General features: G+C 43.8%; 1 protein-coding gene across 4 annotated transcripts in view; it reads right to left on the bottom strand.

Moving 5' to 3' along the window:
* Positions 1–17,937, bottom strand: part of TMEM41B (transmembrane protein 41B) — a 30,071-nt gene extending 12,134 nt beyond the window's left edge. For all 4 annotated transcript variants that reach the window (XR_012093801.1, XR_012093799.1, XR_012093800.1 and 1 more), the window contains exons 1-4: positions 17,829–17,937; positions 17,412–17,577; positions 5,334–5,451; positions 693–821 (exon numbers count right to left, since the gene is read on the bottom strand). Coding sequence is in view for 1 of the 4 variants with exons in the window: in XM_073018503.1 (XP_072874604.1) it covers positions 693–821; positions 5,334–5,451; positions 17,412–17,577; positions 17,829–17,870 (455 nt within the window). In the remaining 3 variants the exon portion in view is untranslated. The remainder of the gene's footprint in view (positions 1–692; positions 822–5,333; positions 5,452–17,411; positions 17,578–17,828) is intronic.
* Between the last annotated feature and the right edge of the window lie 1,914 nt (positions 17,938–19,851).

The following is a 19,851-nucleotide window of genomic DNA, read 5'->3' as shown; positions in this document are numbered from 1 at the left end:
CTTTCATTAACTGATAAGATCTGGAAAATAGTTTGGATAAGAATAAAAGATATTAACAAATCAGAAATGAAAAATTAAACTCCACAATTTGCAAAATTAAGCACCCACAGCATAAGCCGTTTGAAATAAGGCTATTTTCCTGACTAGTTAAAATGTAACCTATTTATATAAAATAAATATATATCAAATTGTAAAAAAAATTCATTCCTTTGAATAAGTATCTTAAGAATTTTTACAAAGGAAACAATGCAAGAAAAAAATCATGAACAAAGGAGATTCATAATACATACCTATAAAAATTAACACATTATACCTCCAAACCTAAGAGAACAATTATAAAAATACTATTTTGACTAGTAATTTAAAATAATTATATAAACTAATATCATCAGTTAATTAATACAATTATAAATCAAACCCATAAAATAATATGCAGTAAAGGAAAATGTTTGATAAGTGAAAAAAGCAGAATACAAAAGAATCAAAAGACCTTGTGATAAATATTCAGACATAAAAACAGTCCAGGAAACAGGATTAAAGTGATAATTTTTTTCCATTTCAAATTTCAATTATTTAATATTGTTACACTGCAATAACAAATTTTAAAAGAAAAATATGTATAAATGAAGAGCAGACCTTTTACACTTTTTCTTGAACAAAATTAGAAAACATTTTTTCAGTTAAAAGGATACAAAATATATGTAGCAAAATAAGCTACAAGTACTTGAACATAAAAGGTGTCCTTATATTTGGATAAAACTTTTCCTAGAGCCTTGGCATCATCCATATCTCTGGGAACCTTCATATTCACTCTTTCTTCTCTAAAGAAATAAAGTGAAAAATTTTAGAACAGAATTTTGCCAAGATAATATCAAAGTCAAGTTCACAACATGAAGTTTTATCCAAAATGATTTGATGCCTTGATCTGTTGTCTAAATTAGCAATTTTTAAGTTTAAAAGTTTATAATGTTTTCTTCGTTTACATAGAGTCTTGCTCTGTTGCCCAGGCTGCAGTGCAGTGGTGGAATCTCAGTTCACTGCAATCTCTGCCTCCTAGGTACAAACGATTCTCCTGCCTCAGCCCTCTCAGTAGCTGGGATCACAGGTGTGCACCACCATGCCAGTTAATTTTTGTATTTTTAGTAGAGAGGGAGTTTCACCATGTTGCCAGGCTAGTCTCAAATTCCTGTGCTCAAGTGATCCTCCTGCCTCAGCCTCCCAAAGTGCTAGGATTACAGGAGTGAGCCACCGCACCTGGCCTATAAATTAGTATTAATTTTATTTTATTTTTATTATTTTTTTGACACAGAGTCTCACGCTGTTGCCCAGGCTGGAGTACATTAGCGTGATCTCAGCTCACCGCAACCTCCACCTCCCAGGTTCAGGTGAGTTTCCAGCCTCAGCCTCCCAAGTAGCTGGGTTTATAGGCACATCCCACCATGCCTGGCTAATTTTTGTATTTTTAGTACAGACAGGGTTTCACCATGTTGGCCAGGCTGGTCTCAAACTCCTGACCTCAGGTGATCTGCCCGCCTTGGCCTCCCAACGTGCTAGGATTACAGGAGTGAGCCACTGTACCCAGCTATAAATTATTTTTTAATGCTTTAATATAATTTCATGAGACAGGCAATTTTTTCTTTTTAATGTCTCAGCAGAATCAGACAGGTAATTTATACATGAAAGTTCTGGATGACACAAACCAAGGGTTAAAAAAAGGCATTTGTTCCAACATCGAAATAAATTTTGACTTGAATATAAGAAATGAGCCACTGACCAGGCACGTGGTGGCTCACGCCTGTAATCCCAGCACTTTGGGAGGCTGAGGCGGGTGGATCGCCTGAGGTCAGGAGTTCGAGACCAGCCTGGCCAACATGTTGAAATCCCGTCTCTACTAAAAATACAAAAATTAGCTGGGTGTAGTGGTGCACACCTGTAATCCCAGCTACTCGGGAGGCTGGGGCAGGAGAATCACTTGAACCCAGGAGGCAGAGGTTGCAGTGAGCCGAGATCATGCCACTGCCCTCCAGCCTGGGCAAGTGAGTGAAACTCTGTCTCAAAAAAAAAAAAAAAGAGAAAAAAGGAAAAAGAAAAAAACAAATGAACCACAGATGTTAGTATATTAAAAACATTTAACATCATTTTGGGTAATCCTGATGATAAACCAAATAATAATTTACAATGAAAATTAAGTAAAAATGTAACAAATTCATAGTTTACTTTCTTGAATTCACAAAAAACTGCAAGTTTTCCATTTTACTCTATATTTGGCACTTTGTTTGGAACTGAATGATTTCTTGCTTAGGGAAGCCTCGAATCACCACCTTTGTGTTTCATGCATATTATGATCATTTGTGTTGTTTGTTCTACAGGCAGGCTCCCGTGCTTTGTCACCCAGGCTGGATTGAGTGCAATAGCACGATCATAGTTCACTATTACCTCCATCTCCTAGGTTCAAGCGATCCTCTCACCTCAGCCTACTGAGTAGCTGGGACTGCAGGTATGTGCCACTATGCTCTGCTAGTTTTTTTTGGTTTTTTTTTGTTTTTTTTAAAGACAGTCTCGCTCTGTCACCCAGGTTGGAGTACAGTGGCGCCATCTCGACTTATTGCAAGCCCCGCCTCCCGGGTTCACACTATTCTCCTGCCTTGGCCTCCCAAGTAGCTGGAACTACAGGCACCTGCCACCACGCCTGGCTTATTTTTGTATTTTTAGTAGAGATGGGGTTTCACCATGTTAGACAGGCTGGTCTCGAACTCCTGACCTCAGGTGATCTACCCACCTCAGCCTCCCAAAGTGCTGGGGTTACAGGCACGAGCCACCAAGCCAGGCCGCTCTGCTAGTTTTAAAAATTTTATAGGCCAGGCACAGTGGATCACACCTGTAATCCCAGCACTTTGGGAGGCCAAGACGGGTGGATCACGAGGTCAGGAGTTCAACACCAGCCTGGGCAGCATGGTGAAACCCTATCTGTACTAAAAATACAAAAATTAGCCGGGCATGGTGGCACACACCTACAGTTCCAGCTACTAGGGAGGCTCAGACAGGAGAGTCGCTTGAACTGGGAGGCAGGGGCTGCAGTGAGCCGAGATTGCACCACTACACTCCAGCTTGGGTAACAGAGCAAGTGAGGCTCCATCTCAAAAAAAAGTATTTTGGCCGGGCGCGGTGGCTCACGCCTGTAATCCCAGCACTCTGGGAAGACAAGGTGGGCGGATTGTCTGAGCTCAGGAGTTCACAACCAGCCTGGGCAACAAGGTGAAACTTTGGTCTTTACTAAAATACAAAAAAATTAGCTAGGTAAGGCGGCGTGTGCCTGCAGTCCCAGCTACTTGGGAGACTGAGGCAGGAGAACGCTTCAACCTGGGAGGCGGAGGTTGCAGTGAGCCGAGACTGCACCACTGCACTCCAGCTTGGGCAACAGTAAGACTCCGTCTCAAAAAAAAAAAAAATTTTTTTTAGACAGACGGGGCCTCGCTACGTGACCCAGGCTGTTCTCAAACTCCTGGGCTCAAGTGATCCTCCCACCTCATCCTCCCAAAGTGCTAGGACTACAGGCATGAGCCCTCATTTGTTTACAAGGTAAAAAAAATTTAACTGAGTTATGACTGGGAACAGCGACTCACACCTGTAATCCCAGCACCCACCACGTCTCTACAAAAAAATTTAAAAACTAGCAGAGCATGGTGGTGCAAGCCTCTACTCCTAGCTACTTGGGAAACTGAGGTAGGGGATCGTTTCAGCCCAGGAGGTTGAGGCTGCAGTGAGCCGTAACTGTGCCACTACACTTCAGCCTGGGTAACAGAGCAAGACCCTGCCTTAAAACAAAACAAAACAAAACAAAACAAAAAAAGAGGTGTGAGCCCCAGTGCTGTTTTCTCAAGTCAAATAAGACACCCAGTAAACTAAAGGTTCCTACTTATGAAATTTATAAAACTAAAAAGACTCTAGGCTGGGCACAGTGGCTCACGCCTGTAATCCTAGCACTTTGGGAGGTCAAGGTGGACAGATCACATGAGGCCAGGAGCTCAAGACCAGCCTGGCCAACATGGCAAAACCACTACTCTACTAAAAATACAAAAATTAGCCAAGTGTGGTGGCGCAAACCTGTAATTCCAACTACTTGGGAGACTGAGGCAAGAGAATTGCCTGAACCCAGGAGGTGGAGGTTGCAGTGAGCTGAGACGGCACCATTGCACTCCAGCCTGGGCAACAATCTCGAAACTCAGTCTCCAAAAAAAAAAAAAAAAAAAAAAATTGTGGGCTGCGCACAGTGGCTCACGCCTGTAATCCTAGTACTCTGAGAGGCCAAGGTGGGCGGATCACTTGAGGCCAGGAGTTTGGGACCAGCCTGGCCAACATGGTAAAACCCCATGTCTACTAAAAATATAAAAATTAGCCAGCCATGGTGGCGCACACCTATAATCCCAACTACTCAGGGGGCAGAAGCACAAAAATCCCTTCAACTCAGAAGAGGAGGCAGAGATTGCAGTAAGCCAAAATTAATACCATTGTGCTCCAGCCTGGGCGATAGAGTGAAGAAAAGAAAAAAAATGAAAAATGAAGAAAAGAAAAAAAAAAAAAGAATTGTGATTGAAGGCAATTTGGAGAAAAAATGTCCTTCCTGATACTTTTAAAACACATTTCATAGTTCTCCATTACCACATCAGGCTGGCCCTGGTTGAAAGTCTAACTACATCTTAGTAGTCCTTTATATAATCTATGATTATACCAGGGTGGTATTACTAGGGTTTAATAGCTCTGGGATATTTTGCCCTTCTAAAATGTATTTCCAGGCTGGGCACAGTGGCTCACGCCTATAATCCCAGCACTTTGGGAGGCCAAAGCAGGTGGATTACCTGAGGTCAGGAGTTTGAGACCAGCCTGGCCAACATGGTGAAACCCGTCTCTACTAAAAACACAAAAATTAACTGGATGAGGTGGCCCACCCCTAAAATCCCAGCTACTGGGGGGCTGAGGCAGAATTGCTTGAATCTGGGAGGCAGAGCTTACAGTGACCTCAGATCACGCCACTGCACTCCAGCTTGGACGACAGGGCAAGACTCTGTCTCAAAAAATATATATATATGTATATGTGTGTGTGTGTGTGTGTTTTAACATATATATTAAATATACACACACACATATTTATGTATGTATTTCCACATGGGTTTTGTCGTGTTGCCCAGGCTGGTCTCTCGCTCCTGGACTCAACCAATCCATCCACTTCGGCCTCCCAAAGTGTTGAGATTACAGGTGTCAGCCACTGCACTTGGCCTTAATCCACTTTCATCTTATAAATATCTATACATTTTCAGTTTATTTCCCATACTTACTCACTAAGCTGAGGAAAATTTTTATATACCAAAAACATAACAAAAGCTGCAGATAAGAAAATGGACACCAATATAAGGAGTGACATTCTTGCTGATCCAGCTTCTGCCCAGGATTTTTCTGAAAGAAAAAAGAAGGTATAATTAAGATAAATATAAAGAAAGACATGCCGGCAAGTAATTTCTATAAATGCTTTCCTTCCAGATAATGGTGCGTACTTTTGCCTAAAACAATGTGACATTAAATTTAAGCACTGGGCTGGGCGTGGTGGCTTACCTGTAATCCCAGCACTTTGGGAAGCCGAGGCAGGCAAATCACTTGAGATTGGGAGTTCGAGACCAACCTGACCAACATGGAGAAACTCTGTCTCTACTAAAAATACAAAATTAGCTGGGCATGGTGGTGCATGCCTATAATCCCAGCTATTTGAGAGGCTGAGGCAGGAGAATCACTTGAATTCGGGAGGTGGAGGTTGCAGTGAGTGGAGATAACAGCCATTGCACTCCAGACCGGGCAACAAGAACAAACCTTCATCTCAAAAAAAAAAATTAATTAAATTTAAGCACTGTACAGTACTTGAAGTTTATTAACTGGACATATTACTTTTGGGGGATACATCCATTTTAGAAGTATGAAAAAGCAGAACACCAGACTCTGTAGCACTGGCTTACTGATAAGCCAAAGGGGAAAAAAAGAACATTGTTCTAAATGCTCTAAATTTTATCACATACTGTCAATTTCATATTTCTATACTGGGAGCCAACAGCATAGACAAAATGGCCCTTTTGGAAAAATGAGGTAATTTGGCAATCACTTCAACTGTTTTAAGAACACAGATATTCACAAATGCAACTGGAGAAATGTTACACTTTCTCTTTAAACCAAATACATCGGAATATAAACTTGAATCTCGAATGTTTTGGGTACCTCTGTAACTCCAACAATGGGAGAATATTTGTAGTCCCACAAAAGGTAATCTCAGTATTAGCTTAAAAAATTGTATGAACGATAAAAGTACGGAATGAGATCCAGGAAACAGTAAGTAGAAGAAAGTACAGGGCTGTTCTGCCAGGAACTGGTCAATAGCGCGGAGGCCAGGACAACTTTACATTGTGCTCACTGGGGAAGAGGTAGGAGTGCGTGACTCAATTTTTATTTTACCATGATCCCTTGTGTACACTGATAATACTCAAAAGTATTTAAAAATATGTATACTATATGTCCGGGCACGATGGCCCATGCCTGTAATCCCAGCACTCTGGGAGGCCGAGGTGGGCGGATCACAAGGTCAGGAGATCGAGACCATCCTAGCTAACACGGTGAAACCTTGTCTCTCCTAAAAATACAAAAAATTAGCTGGGTGTGGTGGCAGGCACCTGTAGTCCCAGCTACTTGGGAGGCTGAGGCAGGAGAATGGCGTGAACCCGGGAGGTGGAGCTTGCAGTGAGCCGAGATCACACCACTGCACTCCAGCCTAGGTGACAAAGCGAGACTCCGTTTCTTAAAAAAAAAAAAAAAATGCATACTACAATTCAGATTTATGAGTTTTAGTTCCCTTAGAATGGATTCAACTATTGCACAGGTGGCTTTCAAACAAGCTTTTATGAAGTATCCTAAAAGTACTGAACTGCCTATACTCTACTACTTTAGCAAATCCTTCTTCATAAAAGTTTATAAATGTGTATTAGACAGCTGTCATTGCTGCTCTAACCCATCTCCCTTCCCTTGAATTAACACCCTTCCCTTGTCCCATAAGGGGGCCAATCTCAGGAGCCCCTATTCTTACATTCTACCCTCCCAAACCCAGAAGGCTCTCTGGCCCAGGGTTGGACACTTGACCCAAGTAGAAACAAATCATTACTGGCTGACCAGATTTTCTCTTGATAATTTGAAATAAAAGAGATACTGGTTGTCAAGGGATAGTGGGACTTGGAGCTAAAAGGTTAAATGGTGGAGGACACAGTAAGCCAAAGTGGTAAGCCAAAGACATGTATCAGAAAATAGGAGAGGTTGGAACAGAAACCCAGAGAAGCAGAATTGGGAAATATAGCTAAGTTACTTGCTGATTTCTAATGTTCCACTTCCCCTGATGCCTAGCTCTATTTCTTGCTCAGTGAGATTATTTCTTATATTCTTTTTCTCTTGTTTAACAATCTTCCTTTTTATTTTTCTTAGTTTAAACTGATGTCTATTCCTTTCAACCAAAAAGTCTTGACTAAATACAAGATAAGCTTCATTTTATCCCTTGTCTCACTACCACAATTGGAATTAGTAAGATTTTGCTAACTTTTTTCCCCCTGAAGAGACAGGGTCTCCCTATGTTGCCCAGGCTGGACTTGAACTCCTGGGCCCCAGCAATCCTCCCACCTCAGCCCCTCAAGTAGCTGGGACTAAGGTATGTACCACTGAGCCCTGACTAGGTATTACTAAATTCTATGTTGAACATATAGAGAAATAGAAACCAACTGGCTCCTTGCTATTGGTAGACTACAAGAATCAGCATTATCAGGAAGCTTGATGGAAATTCAGATTTCCACTGAAGCAAAAATCTGCATTTTAATGATACTCATGTGATCTTCACACACATTAAAGTTTGAAAAGCTAAAATCTGGCCCACTTTTACAAGTAAGAGGCCCAAAGAAGGAGACTGCACTATCTATTTATAAAAAAAAAATTCCTGAGCCATAGTGGTGGTGGTGTACACCTATAGTCCCAACTACTCAAGAAGCTGAGTCAGGAGAATCGTTTGAGCGCAGAACTTGGTTTTTTTTTTTTTGAGACGGAGTCTCGCTCTGTCTCCCAGGCTGGAGTGCAGTGGCCGGATCTCAGCTCACTGCAAACTCCGCCTCCCGGGTTCACGCCATTCTCCTGCCTCAGCCTCCCGAGTAGCTGGGACTACAGGCGCCCACCACCACGCCCGGCTAGTTTTTTGTATTTTTTAGTAGAGACGGGGTTTCACCGTGTTAGCCAGGATGGTCTCGATCTCCTGACCTCGTGATCCACCCGTCTCGGCCTCCCAAAGTGCTGGGATTACAGGCTTGAGCCACCGCGCCCGGCCGAGCGCAGAACTTTGATTCTGGCCTGGGCAACACAGTGAGACCCTATCTCTAAAAGGAACCAAATAATGTGAAGCGTATTTCCAAAGCATTTTGTTGTTGTTGTTGCTGTTTGAGAAGGAGTCTCGCTCTGTCGCCCAGGCTGGAGTGCAGTGGCGTGATCTTGGCTCATTGCAACCTCCACCTCCTAGGTTCAAGCAATTCTCCTGCCTCAGCCTCCCGAGTAGCTGGGATTACAGGCATGTGCTACCACATCTGGCTAATTGTTTTTGTATTTTTGGTAGAGATGGGGTTTCACCATATCAGCCAGGCTGGTCCAAGTGATTCTCTTGCCTCAGCCTCCCAAGTAGCTGGGATTACAGACGTGCACCACCACGCCCAGCTAATTTTTGTATTTCTAGTAGAGATGGGGGTTTCACCATGTTAGCCAGGCTGGTCTTGAACTCGTGACCACAGGTGATCTGCCCACCTTGGCCTACCAAAGTGCTGGGATTACAGTCGTGAGTGAATGTGCCCAGTCTCCAAAGCATTTTAATATCTATTTATAACTAACCTGTAATTTCTCTTGAAATAAGAATTGCTTAGGTTAGTGCTTTGATAATACTAAATATAAATTATTCTTACCTATTCGTTAAATTTAGCAAGTTTTCTATAAGATTTTAGTTATGTGAAAAACTAAATTATCTTTTCCCACTTTCAGTAAACAATCAATCTAACTTCCCAACTAGTCCCTATTCTTCTTCTTCTTTTTTTTTTTTTTGAGACGGAGTCTTGCTCTGTCGCCCAGCCTGGAGTGCAGTGGCCTGATCTCAGCTAACTGCAACCTCTGCCTCCCAGGTTCAAGTGATTCTCCCCTTTCAGCCTCCGGAGTAGCTGGGATTACAGGCACGTGCCACCAGGACCAACTGATTTTTGTATTTTTAGTAGAAACGGAGTTTCACATTGTTGGCCAGGCTGGTCTTGAACTCCTAACCTCAAGTGATCCGCCCACCTTGGCCTACCAAAGTGTTAGGATTACAGGTGTGAGCCACCGCACCCGGCCTCCAACCAGTTCCTATTATTCTAACTTCGTTATGTTTCATGTTAATCTCAAAAAGAAGATTTGCTCATCTCTTATTTCTGAAATTTATTGCAGGAAGGAAGAGGATCATAATATAGTACAAAAGGTACTTTCGGTGGAACAATAAACCAAGCATGCCTATCTCTTAGTACTCTAGTTCATTAACCCACAGACGTATTAATATGTATGCTTTTTAGGAGCACAGAGAATTAAAAACACACTTTAAACATCTCAGGTCAAACATGAAAAGGTCTCTGCAGAATCTTGTAAAAACAAATGGCTAACTGTCTGTTACATTTATGCTCTGGTTACTATCTAATTTAATATATATCTTGAGGCCTCCTAATAAGTTATATTCACTCATAAGTTACATTCTCTAAAAAAAGCATAATCAGCAAAAAGTTGCAAAAACATCAGGGTGTACTAAACCCAATTGAATAAAAAATGTTGTTTTGGTTTATAAATATAAATCCCATTTATTTATTATTTATTTACTTTTATGAGATAGTGTCTCACTCTGTTGCCCAGGCTGGAGTGCAGTGGTGCAATCATAGCTCACTGCAGCCTTCAACTCCTGGGAGTTGAACGCCTTCAACTTCAATCCTCCTGCCTCAGCCTCCTGACTAACTGGGACCACAGGTGTTTGTGACCATGCCTGGTTAATTAATCATTATTATTATTATTATTATTATTATTATTTTTGAGATGGAGTCTCGCTCAGTCACCCAGGCTGGAGTGCAGTGGCATGATCTCGGCTCACTACAACCTCCACCTCCTGGGTTCAAGCAATTTTCCTGTCTTAGCTTCCCAAGTAGCTGGGATCACAGGTGCATGCCACCATGCCCAGATAATTTTTGTATTTTTAGTAGAGATGGGGTTTCACCATGTTGGCTAGGATGGTCTTGATCTCTTGACCTCGTGATCCGCCCGCCTCGGCCTCACAACCTGCTGGAATTACAGGCGTGAGCCACTGCACTCGGCAATTTTTTAGTTTTGTATTTCGAAACCAGGTCTCACTATTTTGCCCAGGCTGGTCTTGAACTCCTGGCTTCAAGCAATCCTCCTGCTTCAGCCTCCCAAAGTGCTGGGATTACTGGTATGAGCCATTGAACTGGGCTAGAAAACCTATTTAAACACAAACCATTTTCACAAGGCTAAAATAGTTATTTTTCTATTTTATTGAATAAAAAGCTATTCAATAAAGTAGGTAAGGAATGAGGGTAATATAAATATAAGTATTGAGTTTTCTATAGGTTGACATCAAAGCAAAGACACATTATACACACAAGTAGTGTATATTTTTTCAGGACGTCCATTATGATAATTTATAATTATAGACCGGGTGTGGTGGCTCACTCCTGTAATGGCAGCACTTTGGAAGGCCAAGGTGGGCAGATCGCCTGACGTCAAGAGTTCAAGACCAGCCTAGCTAACAGGGTGAAACCCTGTCTCTACTAACAATACAAAAAAATTAGTCAGGCGTGGTGGCACACCCCTGTAGTCCCAGCTACTGGGGAGGCTGAGGTACGAGAATTGCTGGATCCCGGGAGGTGAAGGTTGTGATAAGCCAAAATTGTGCCACTGCACTCCATCCTGGGCGACAGCTATTAATTATAGACAAATCATAGATAATAAACTGTTTTGGAGATACACATCACATTATATACTTCTTAAAGTTATGCTACTTTTAAATCCATCTAAAGGTATGCTACTTTTAAATCCAATTAACTTACCCCAGCCCAGTTTTAACTTACTTTCCTGCTAGAATCAGGTGCAGAGTATAAGAAAAACTAACACAAATAATTTAATATTATAAGCATCTTTTAAAACCTTCAAAACCATTAATTTTTTTTTTTTTTTTGTAGAGGCAGTCTCGCTCCGTCACCCTGGCTAGAGTGCAGTGGCATGATCTCAGCTCACTGCAACCTCCATCTCCTGGCTTCAAGCGATTCTCCTGTCTCAGCCTCGGGAATAGCTGGGATTACAGGCTCCTGCCACCACGCCCAGCCAACTTTTTTGTATTTTTAGTAGAGACGGGTTTTCACCATGTTGGTCAGTCTGGTCTCGAACTTCTGACCTCAGGTGATCCACCCGCCACAGCCTCCCAAAGTGCTGGGGTTACAGGTGTGAGCCACTGCACCAGGGCATTCATAATTTTTTTATCCTGAAGATATCTGCATACATAAGAATGACTTTTAAGAAAGAATGATGGATCTTCCCCCCCTTTCTTAGCAATTCTCTTTAGAACTTCTATCCAAGCTATGTACTTAAATATAGTTGTGATTAGCGCTGTCTGCTAAACATCTATTGAGTACCAAATGCTTTATTCACTCTGTGCTCCTAAGAAGCTGATGCCACCATTAGCTAGCTAGATATTCCCCTTCCCCCGACAAGGAAGAGTAGAGTTAAAAGGGGCATTTAGTTTATAGCAAAGCAAGATCACTGGGCTAGTGTGAAGGCAAGATTCATGGAGTTTGTGGAAATTTTGTTGAAGATTAAAAGATGGGAAAAGGGGGAGGGCGCAGAGGCTCATGCCTGTAATCCCAGCACTTTGGAAGGCTAGAACAGGTGGATCACCTGAGGTCGGGAGATTGAGACAAGACTGGCCGACACGGTGAAACCCCGTCTCTATTAAAAATGTAAAAAATTAGCCAGACACGGTGGTTGGCACCTGTAATCTCAGCTACTCGGGAGGTTGAGACAGGAGAATCGCTTGAACCCGTGAGGCGGAGGTTGCAGTGAGCAGGGATCGTGCCATTGCACTCCAGCCTGGGTAACAAGAGTGAAACTCCCTCTCAAAAAGAATAAAAGAAAAAAAAAAAGATGGAAAAAGAGTCAGCTTTTGTTTTGTTTTGAGATGGAGTTTTGCTCTGTCACCCAGGCTGGAGTAGAGTGACGCCATCTTGGCTCATTGCAACCTCCGCCTCAGCCTCCCAGGTTCAAGCAATTCTCCTGCCTCAGCCTCCCAAATAGCTGGGACTGTAGGTGCCTGCCACCATGCCTGGCTATTTTTGTATTTTTAGTATATACAGGGTTTCACCATATTGGTCAGGCTGGTCTCGAACTCCTGACCTCAGGCAATCCTTCTGCCTCAGCCTCCCAAAGTGCTGGGATTACAGGCGTGAGCCATGGTGCCCGGCCTACAGTCAGCCTTCTATCCTGTACATGTGCAGCTAACTATTTTAAAAGACTTAAATAGGTAATAGTCTTTTTTTTTTTTTGAAACAGGGTCTCCATCAACCAGGCTAGAGTGCAATAGTGCAATCACGGCCCCCTGCAGCCTGGATCTCCAAGGCTCAAGAGATCCTCTTAACCTCAGCCTCCCAAGTAGCTGAGATTACAGGCGTGCATCATGCCCAGCTAATTTTTGTTTTTGTTTTTTTTTTGTAATAGAGACAGGGTCCCACTATGTTATGTTGCCCAGGCTGATCTCAAATTCCTGGGCTCAGGCAATCCTCCTGCCTTGCCCACCCAAAGTGCTGGGATTACATGTGTGGGCCATCAAACCCAGCCTAATGTACTCCTCTTAAGTTAAAAATTAAATAAGGCGTTTAGTATGCTAGCTCTAAAACTATAATATTTTTCTTTACATTATGAATTTACCAGTACTAAAGTAAAGAATAAGATGAGTGAAAGGAGTTAGTGTTTAACTGAACTAAAGAACATTAATTACCCTGAGTTTTCCTTGAGTAGACAGGTCTCTAATTGCTACCTGTCTTATTATAGTTGAATGATGAAATATATAGACATTTGAACAAAATTAAGATCTAAGTTTAACTTGATATTTTCCTCACTCTCTAAAATTAGGCAAACTTTCTCAAGCATTGTATTCTATAGTAACACAAGAAAACAACTGATGAGGGTGCAATAAAGCCTAATGACATTCCACTCTGAGGTTCTCCTTTCGCACAAACTGGTAAACAGAGAATGCTGGCAATTATAATTCAACAATCCTTGGGTATAATTCTAACAAGAGTTCTAAACATAGATTAAAAAGTCATAAATCTTGTTTTTATACGTCTACATTTAAATTTATAGCAAACGCATTTATAATGTGTCTTCTTATGGCCACATTACACATACAGTAGTGCCTTTTAGCATTACAGCTACTTACACCAGTACTGCTCTGTCACCCAGGCTGGAGTGCAGTGGCGTGATCTTGGCTCACTGCAACCTCCGCCTCCCAGGTTCAAGTGATTCTCCTGCCTCAGCCTCCCAAGTAGCTGGGATTACAGGTGTGCACACCATACCCAGCTAATTTTTGTACTTTTAGGAGAGACAAGGTTTCACCATGTTAGTCAGGCTGGTCTTGAACTCCTGACCTCATGATCTGCCTGCCTCGGCCTCTCAAAGTGCTGAGATTACAAGCATGAGCCACCATATCAGCCTAACTAATGTATATGACCTGATATATTTATATAACTCAAGAAAAGATTTAAAAAATTTTTAAAAACCAGCATTTAATCCCAAAGCACTGATATTTTCTCTTCTATTCCATTATTTAAAAATGCTTATTTTTGATTATCCATCAAATTGATTTCACACCCCTCACAAGGGTCATGACTTATATACTGAAAAACACAGGCCGGGCGCGGGTGACTCATACCTGTAATCCCAGCACTTTGGGAGGCCAAGGCGGGCGGATCACAACGTCAGAAGATCGAGACCATCCTGGCTAACATGGTAAAATCCCATCTCTACTAAAAACGCAAAAAATTAGCCCTGCATGGTGGCGGGTGCCTGTAGTCTCAGCTACGCGGAGGCTGAGGCAGGAGAATAGTGTGAACCCGGGCAGCAGAGCTTGCAGTGAGCCAAGATCGTACCACTGCACTCCAGCCTGGGCAACAGAGCGGGACTCCGTTTCAAAACAAAACAAAAAAAAGATAGAGGTTTTTCATCATAATTAAATTTCCACAAACCTCCCCAATCACAAGTATTATAAGCGGAAGTAAAAAATCACATTTTACAGATCTCGAACTTGTCTTCAACATTTAGTTCATCATCTTCAAAAAATAGCTCCCCTGCTAAACTCATTAGCTATATGATCTATCCAAGCAGCAACAAGATGGCTAGACCATGGCAATCCTCTTCCCATTTTCCCTCACCACTCAGGGCTCAACAGCATGGTGAAGCTCAGGTGAGGGTAGGGGATGGAGAGCACAACGGCTACTTTTCCCCAGTACAACATGGCATCTGAAGCTTGATAGGAGAGCAGAACTGGTGAGACCTGAGGGAAGGGTCCAGGGCCTGTATTCAGTCAGAATCACTGCTGGAAGAGGAGGAGGAATGCTTGCTATGCTTGTGGTGCTTGTGCATCTTTTTATGAGCTTTCTTCATCTTCTTCTGTATCTTCTTGTCCACTATCACTGCTGGTCTGACCATGCCAGGAGCCAAAGGATTCACAGGAGGCATTCCAGGGGCAGGTGGTAGGTATGGAGGAGGGTAGGGACCCGAGTGTTGGCATCCTGGATACCCTGGCTGTGGCACAGGATGAGGGGCCAACCTGGGGGGAAAGACAAATTGCCCTGCAGAGCTCCTGGGGGAGGACAGGGACCCGGGGGAAAGGGTGGGTTGATAGGTGGTGGGTGGGCAGGATTGGAACCTACAGGGCACCCGATGTTGGGGGGATATGGATTTGGCCCTGGTTTCCCAGCATTGGGATTCCGCATGTTTAGGTGTGCCCTCCAGCCTTTCCACCACTGCCTGGGCTTGATGCATCCTCAAGAGCTTCTTAACTAGTTCCACCTCCTGTCTGCTCTCTCATCTTCATCATGCAAAAATTAGACTTTCCGTGTTACTTCTGCCTTACTCAAGTATTCAAAGTGGTCCACAGACTACTAGGCTCAGCTCTGAGACTAGAGGCCAGAGTAATGGTAAGGAACCCATTAAATGTGCAAACATTGCAGATAGCGTGTAAAATAGTTCAAACATACAAATAATGACAACTACTTATTTGCCAAAGTTATATATGTCACTTAATAAAATACAAATGCATTTCCAAGTATCATGGAATTTACAGGAACATTCAGACACCATCCTGAACAGGCCAACTTCATCGCCTACTGACACCCAACAGAAACCCTCTGCTCCTGACAAGGTAATCTCCTTACCTACACACATAAAAGTTTCACACTAACCTTCAGTCCTACTACTCTATTTCTCCTAGCCTGGAACACCCTTCCCTTCTCTCTACTTATGCAAATCTTACTTACCTGGCAAAGCACAATGGCTCATGCCTGTAATTCCAGCATTTGGGGAGGCCAAGGCAGGAAGACACTTGAGCCCAGGACTTCAAGACACCCTGCCCCGCCCCGTCTCTATAAAAAATAAATAATTAGCTAGGCATGGTGGCACATACTTGTAGTCCCATACAGTTACTTGGTGGAGCTGACGTGGGAAGATCGCATGAGCCCAGGTGGCTGAGGCTGCAGCGACCTATGATCATGCCACTGCACTCCAGCACAGGTGACACAGCGAGGCCGTGTCTCAAGCCACTAAAAACAGGCCTTACTTCACCATGAAGGCATGCCTTCACATCCCTTCCCTGTCTTCCTATAGATTTGTGATCTATAGATGTCATGTGACAGCATCATAAGAATAATTGTGTTGAATGTTCTGTTGTAATAAAATAAGATAAAAAAATAAGAGTACTTTGGAAGTTTCAAGGTTTTATTTTTTGAATAGCTTTAGGTAAAAATCATGAATAGTAAAACTGGCTGCTACCTCAAATGAGATGTCAATTTTTAGGGATGCCCTATCTGGAAAACACTTTTTCAGGAAATGCAGACCTTGGAATATGTCACCCTCAGTAGTAGAGTCTTCAAAACAATCTTTTATTCAGAGCTGATTTACACATTAACAATGATTCATTTCTCTGTTTTTGAAGTTATATGAAGTTACCCGGCTTCAGTGTATATAAGCTGGAAAAATACCAAATACATAAAGGTGACAGAGTCAAATTAGACTGTTGGAGACATTTTAAATTATTTGAAAATACATTAACATTTTCTGCTACACACTCTTAAAGCTCTCCTTAGCCATCACTGGTGGTGGAACACACCTGTGTGAGCTACAGACAAACTTCTTAGGATCACTTCAAGTTTATGAGCTTTAAAATCATTTAAAGAACAATTCCAGGCCAACACGGAATCACAGTAGTTTCTAGGTACAGTTTTTTCCTTAAAACAATATTTAAAGCCGTGAGTGAGATTCTGCAATTATAGAGGCAGTAGGAATAAAGAGAAAACAAAAACCAAAAATAAAGCCGTGAGAAATGTCAGGATGTAGTAGGAGGAAAAAACTTTAGAATGAGTGACCTTAGCTGTAACTAAGTAACTCCTAATATTTATTTAGCCCCCACTTCATATCCAAGCATTACTCTAAATCTTTTACGTGAATTATTTCGTTTAACCCACGCACCACCTATTAAGTAGATATTATTATTATCCCCATTTCGCAGTTCAGACATTGAGGTTTTCTGAAAGTTACCAAGTCCAAGATCACAAGAAAACAGTAGGGCAGGGACTCACACACCACCTGCCACCTGGAAGTATTAAGTCCTTGCTCCTAACTACTACTTCACTGATCTGGCTTTATGACTTTGTAAGTCATATACCCACCTGGGCCTCAGTTTCTTCATCTGTATAAACAACGCAACGAATGCTTCCAGCTCTGCCTAGCGTCGTTATCATCAACCTTACAATCTACTTGAGCGTCAACAAGCCAGTGTCATCCTTTCTTTTAAGTGAATTGTACTCAAATAGCATTTACAATGCACCTACTAGGCGTACGGCCTTGTGCTGCGCGAGCGCCCAAGCCCAATTCCCTCCGGTCTCTGCTCCCGCCCCTGCGTCAGCAGGCTCCCTCTTTCCCCACAACTCTCCGAGACCTGCGGGGGTCCTTTTTCCCTCCGGACACACAGAAGCCTCCGCCCACCCCCAGCTCTGCTCCCTGGGCCCACTCACCCTTCTGGTGATCTCTGCGGCCAGGCGCCTCGGCACCCCGCGTCCCCGCTGCCCCGTCCCCCACGGGGGTCGTGTGGTGAGCGCCCGTCCGCGAGCGTTCGGCCACTCTGCCTTTCGCCATGGCAGCTGCAAGGAAGCTGAAAGAAGCGGTGCGGTGCCGCGCCCCCTAAACAACAAAATTCTACCTCAGGCTCCTTACTACGCCGAAGCGCCACGGCCAGATCCACTTCCGGTGCGACCGCCTCACTCGGGACCACCTCAACCTAGCTAGCACAGCGACGCCTGCAAACACCCGCAGCGCCTGCCCCAGGCTAAACCCCGCCCCGTGCCGCCCCCGAGCCTCGCGCGCTCGTGCCGACCCAGTAACCGCGAGACAAGTCGGGGTCCTGGACCGCCCCTTTCAGTGCCCCGCCCCACCTGCGAGAAAGAGGGAGCCACCTGGCGCCGGGGCGAGAGCATGCGCAGTCGGGGTACCCAAGTCACCCGGCTGCGGCTCACTGGCCCTGGCGTCTAAAGCTCAGCCTTAATTACCCGGAAGTGCGGTCCCAGGGACGTCAAACCTTTTGTCCACGCATCGGAAGTGCCTGTGATTAGTCGGCATTTCGCGGCTGAGGCTGATTCAGCCTATTACGTCAGTTCCGCAGCTGCTGTCTTCAATTTGGAGGCGCCAGAGTGCTTGGTCTAAATATGGTGGAAAATACAAAGGCTGAGCAAAACCTGCCTGAGTTTCAGGAAACTAAGGCTCAGAGAGGGCTACGTAAAACCTGTGAAGGTCACAGGATGGCAAAAATGGGCTTAGAATCCAAGTTGTCTTGTTCCCAAAGCTAACCGCTTTGCATTACCTGCTGGCCACCCCCTCCCCCCGCTTACTACTAAACCCAAGTCAGCTCTACATTTAGCTCATTCGTAAACTAAGCGGAAACATGCCTTTTACACAGATACTTTTTCTGCTTCTACCCCTCAGAGCACATTCAGCTTACTCACCGTGGTTACCTCTTAAAAGTAACTTGGAGGCCAGGCGCGGTGGTTCATGCCTGTAATTCCAGCACTTTGGGAGGCCAAGGCGGGTGGATCTTCTGAGGTGAAGAGTTGGAGACCGGCCTGGCCAACATGGTGAAACCCTGTCTCTACTAATAATACAAAAATTAGGCCAGGTGCAGTGGCTCATGCTTGTAATCCCAGCACTTTGGGAGGCCAAGGCGGGCAGATCACCTGAGGTTGGGAGTTCGAGACCAGGTTGGCCACGTCTCTACTAAAAATGCAAAAAATTGGCCAGGCGGCGTGATGGTTCAAGCCTGTAATCCCAGCACTTTGGGAGGCCAAGGCGGGCGGATCACCTGAGGTAAGGAGATCAGGACCAGCCTGGCCAACATGGTGAAACCACGTCTCCACTGAAAATACAAAAAAATTAGCCGGGCGTCGTGGTGGACGCCTGTAATCCCAGATACTGGGGAGGCTGAGGTAGGAGAATCGCTTGAACCCGGGAGGCGGAGGTTGCAGTGAGCCGACATTGCGCCACTGCACTCCAGCCTGGGCAACAGAGCGGGACTCCGTCTCAAAAAAAAAGATACAGAAATTAGCCGGACATGGTGGTGCACACTACTCTGGAGGCTGAGGCAGAAGAATTGCTTAAACTCGGGAGGCGGAGGTTGCAGTGAGCCGAGATCGTGACTCTGCACTCCAGCTTGACGACAGAGCGAGACTCCATCTCAAAAAAAAAAAAAAAAAAAAAAAAAGAATAAAATACCTAGGAATACAGCTAACCAGGGTGGGAGGTGAAAGATCTCTACAATGAGAATTACAAAACACTGATGAAGGAAATTAGAAACAATACAAACAAATGGAAAAATATTCCATGCTCATGATCATGGACAGGAAGAATTGATATTGTTAAAATGGCCAAACTGTCCAAAGCAATTTACAGATTCAATACAGATTCAATGCTATATCTATCAAACAGCTAATGACACTTTTCTTTTTCTTTCTTTCTTTTTTTTTTTTTTTTTGGTGGCGGAGGGGATAGAGTCTCACTCTATTGTCCAGGCTAGAGTGCAGTGGCACAATCTTGGCTCACTGCAACCTCTGCCTCTCAGGCTCAAGAGATTCTCCTGCCTCAGCCTCCGGAGTAGCTAGGATTACAGGCACCCGCCACTGTTCCCAGCTAATTTTTGTATTTGTAGTAGAGACAGGGTTTCACCAGGTTGGCCAGCCTCCCAAAGGAGGCTGAAGCTGGCAGATCACTTAAGGTCGAGAGTTCAAAAATTCAAATTTTCACAGAATTAGAAAAATACAGGCAGGCACGGTGGCTCACACCTGTAATCCCAGCAATTTGGGAGGCCAAGGTGGGCAGATCACTTGAGGTCAACAGTTCGAAACCAGCCTGGCCAACATGGTGAAACCCTATCTCTACTAAAAATACAAAACAATTAACCAGGTGTAG

This window comes from Chlorocebus sabaeus, chromosome 1, assembly GCF_047675955.1.
Source record: "Chlorocebus sabaeus isolate Y175 chromosome 1, mChlSab1.0.hap1, whole genome shotgun sequence".
NCBI classification, from domain to species: Eukaryota; Metazoa; Chordata; class Mammalia; order Primates; family Cercopithecidae; genus Chlorocebus; species Chlorocebus sabaeus.
Note: the sequence above shows the minus strand (reverse complement) of the source record. Positions and strands in the feature narration are given on the sequence as shown.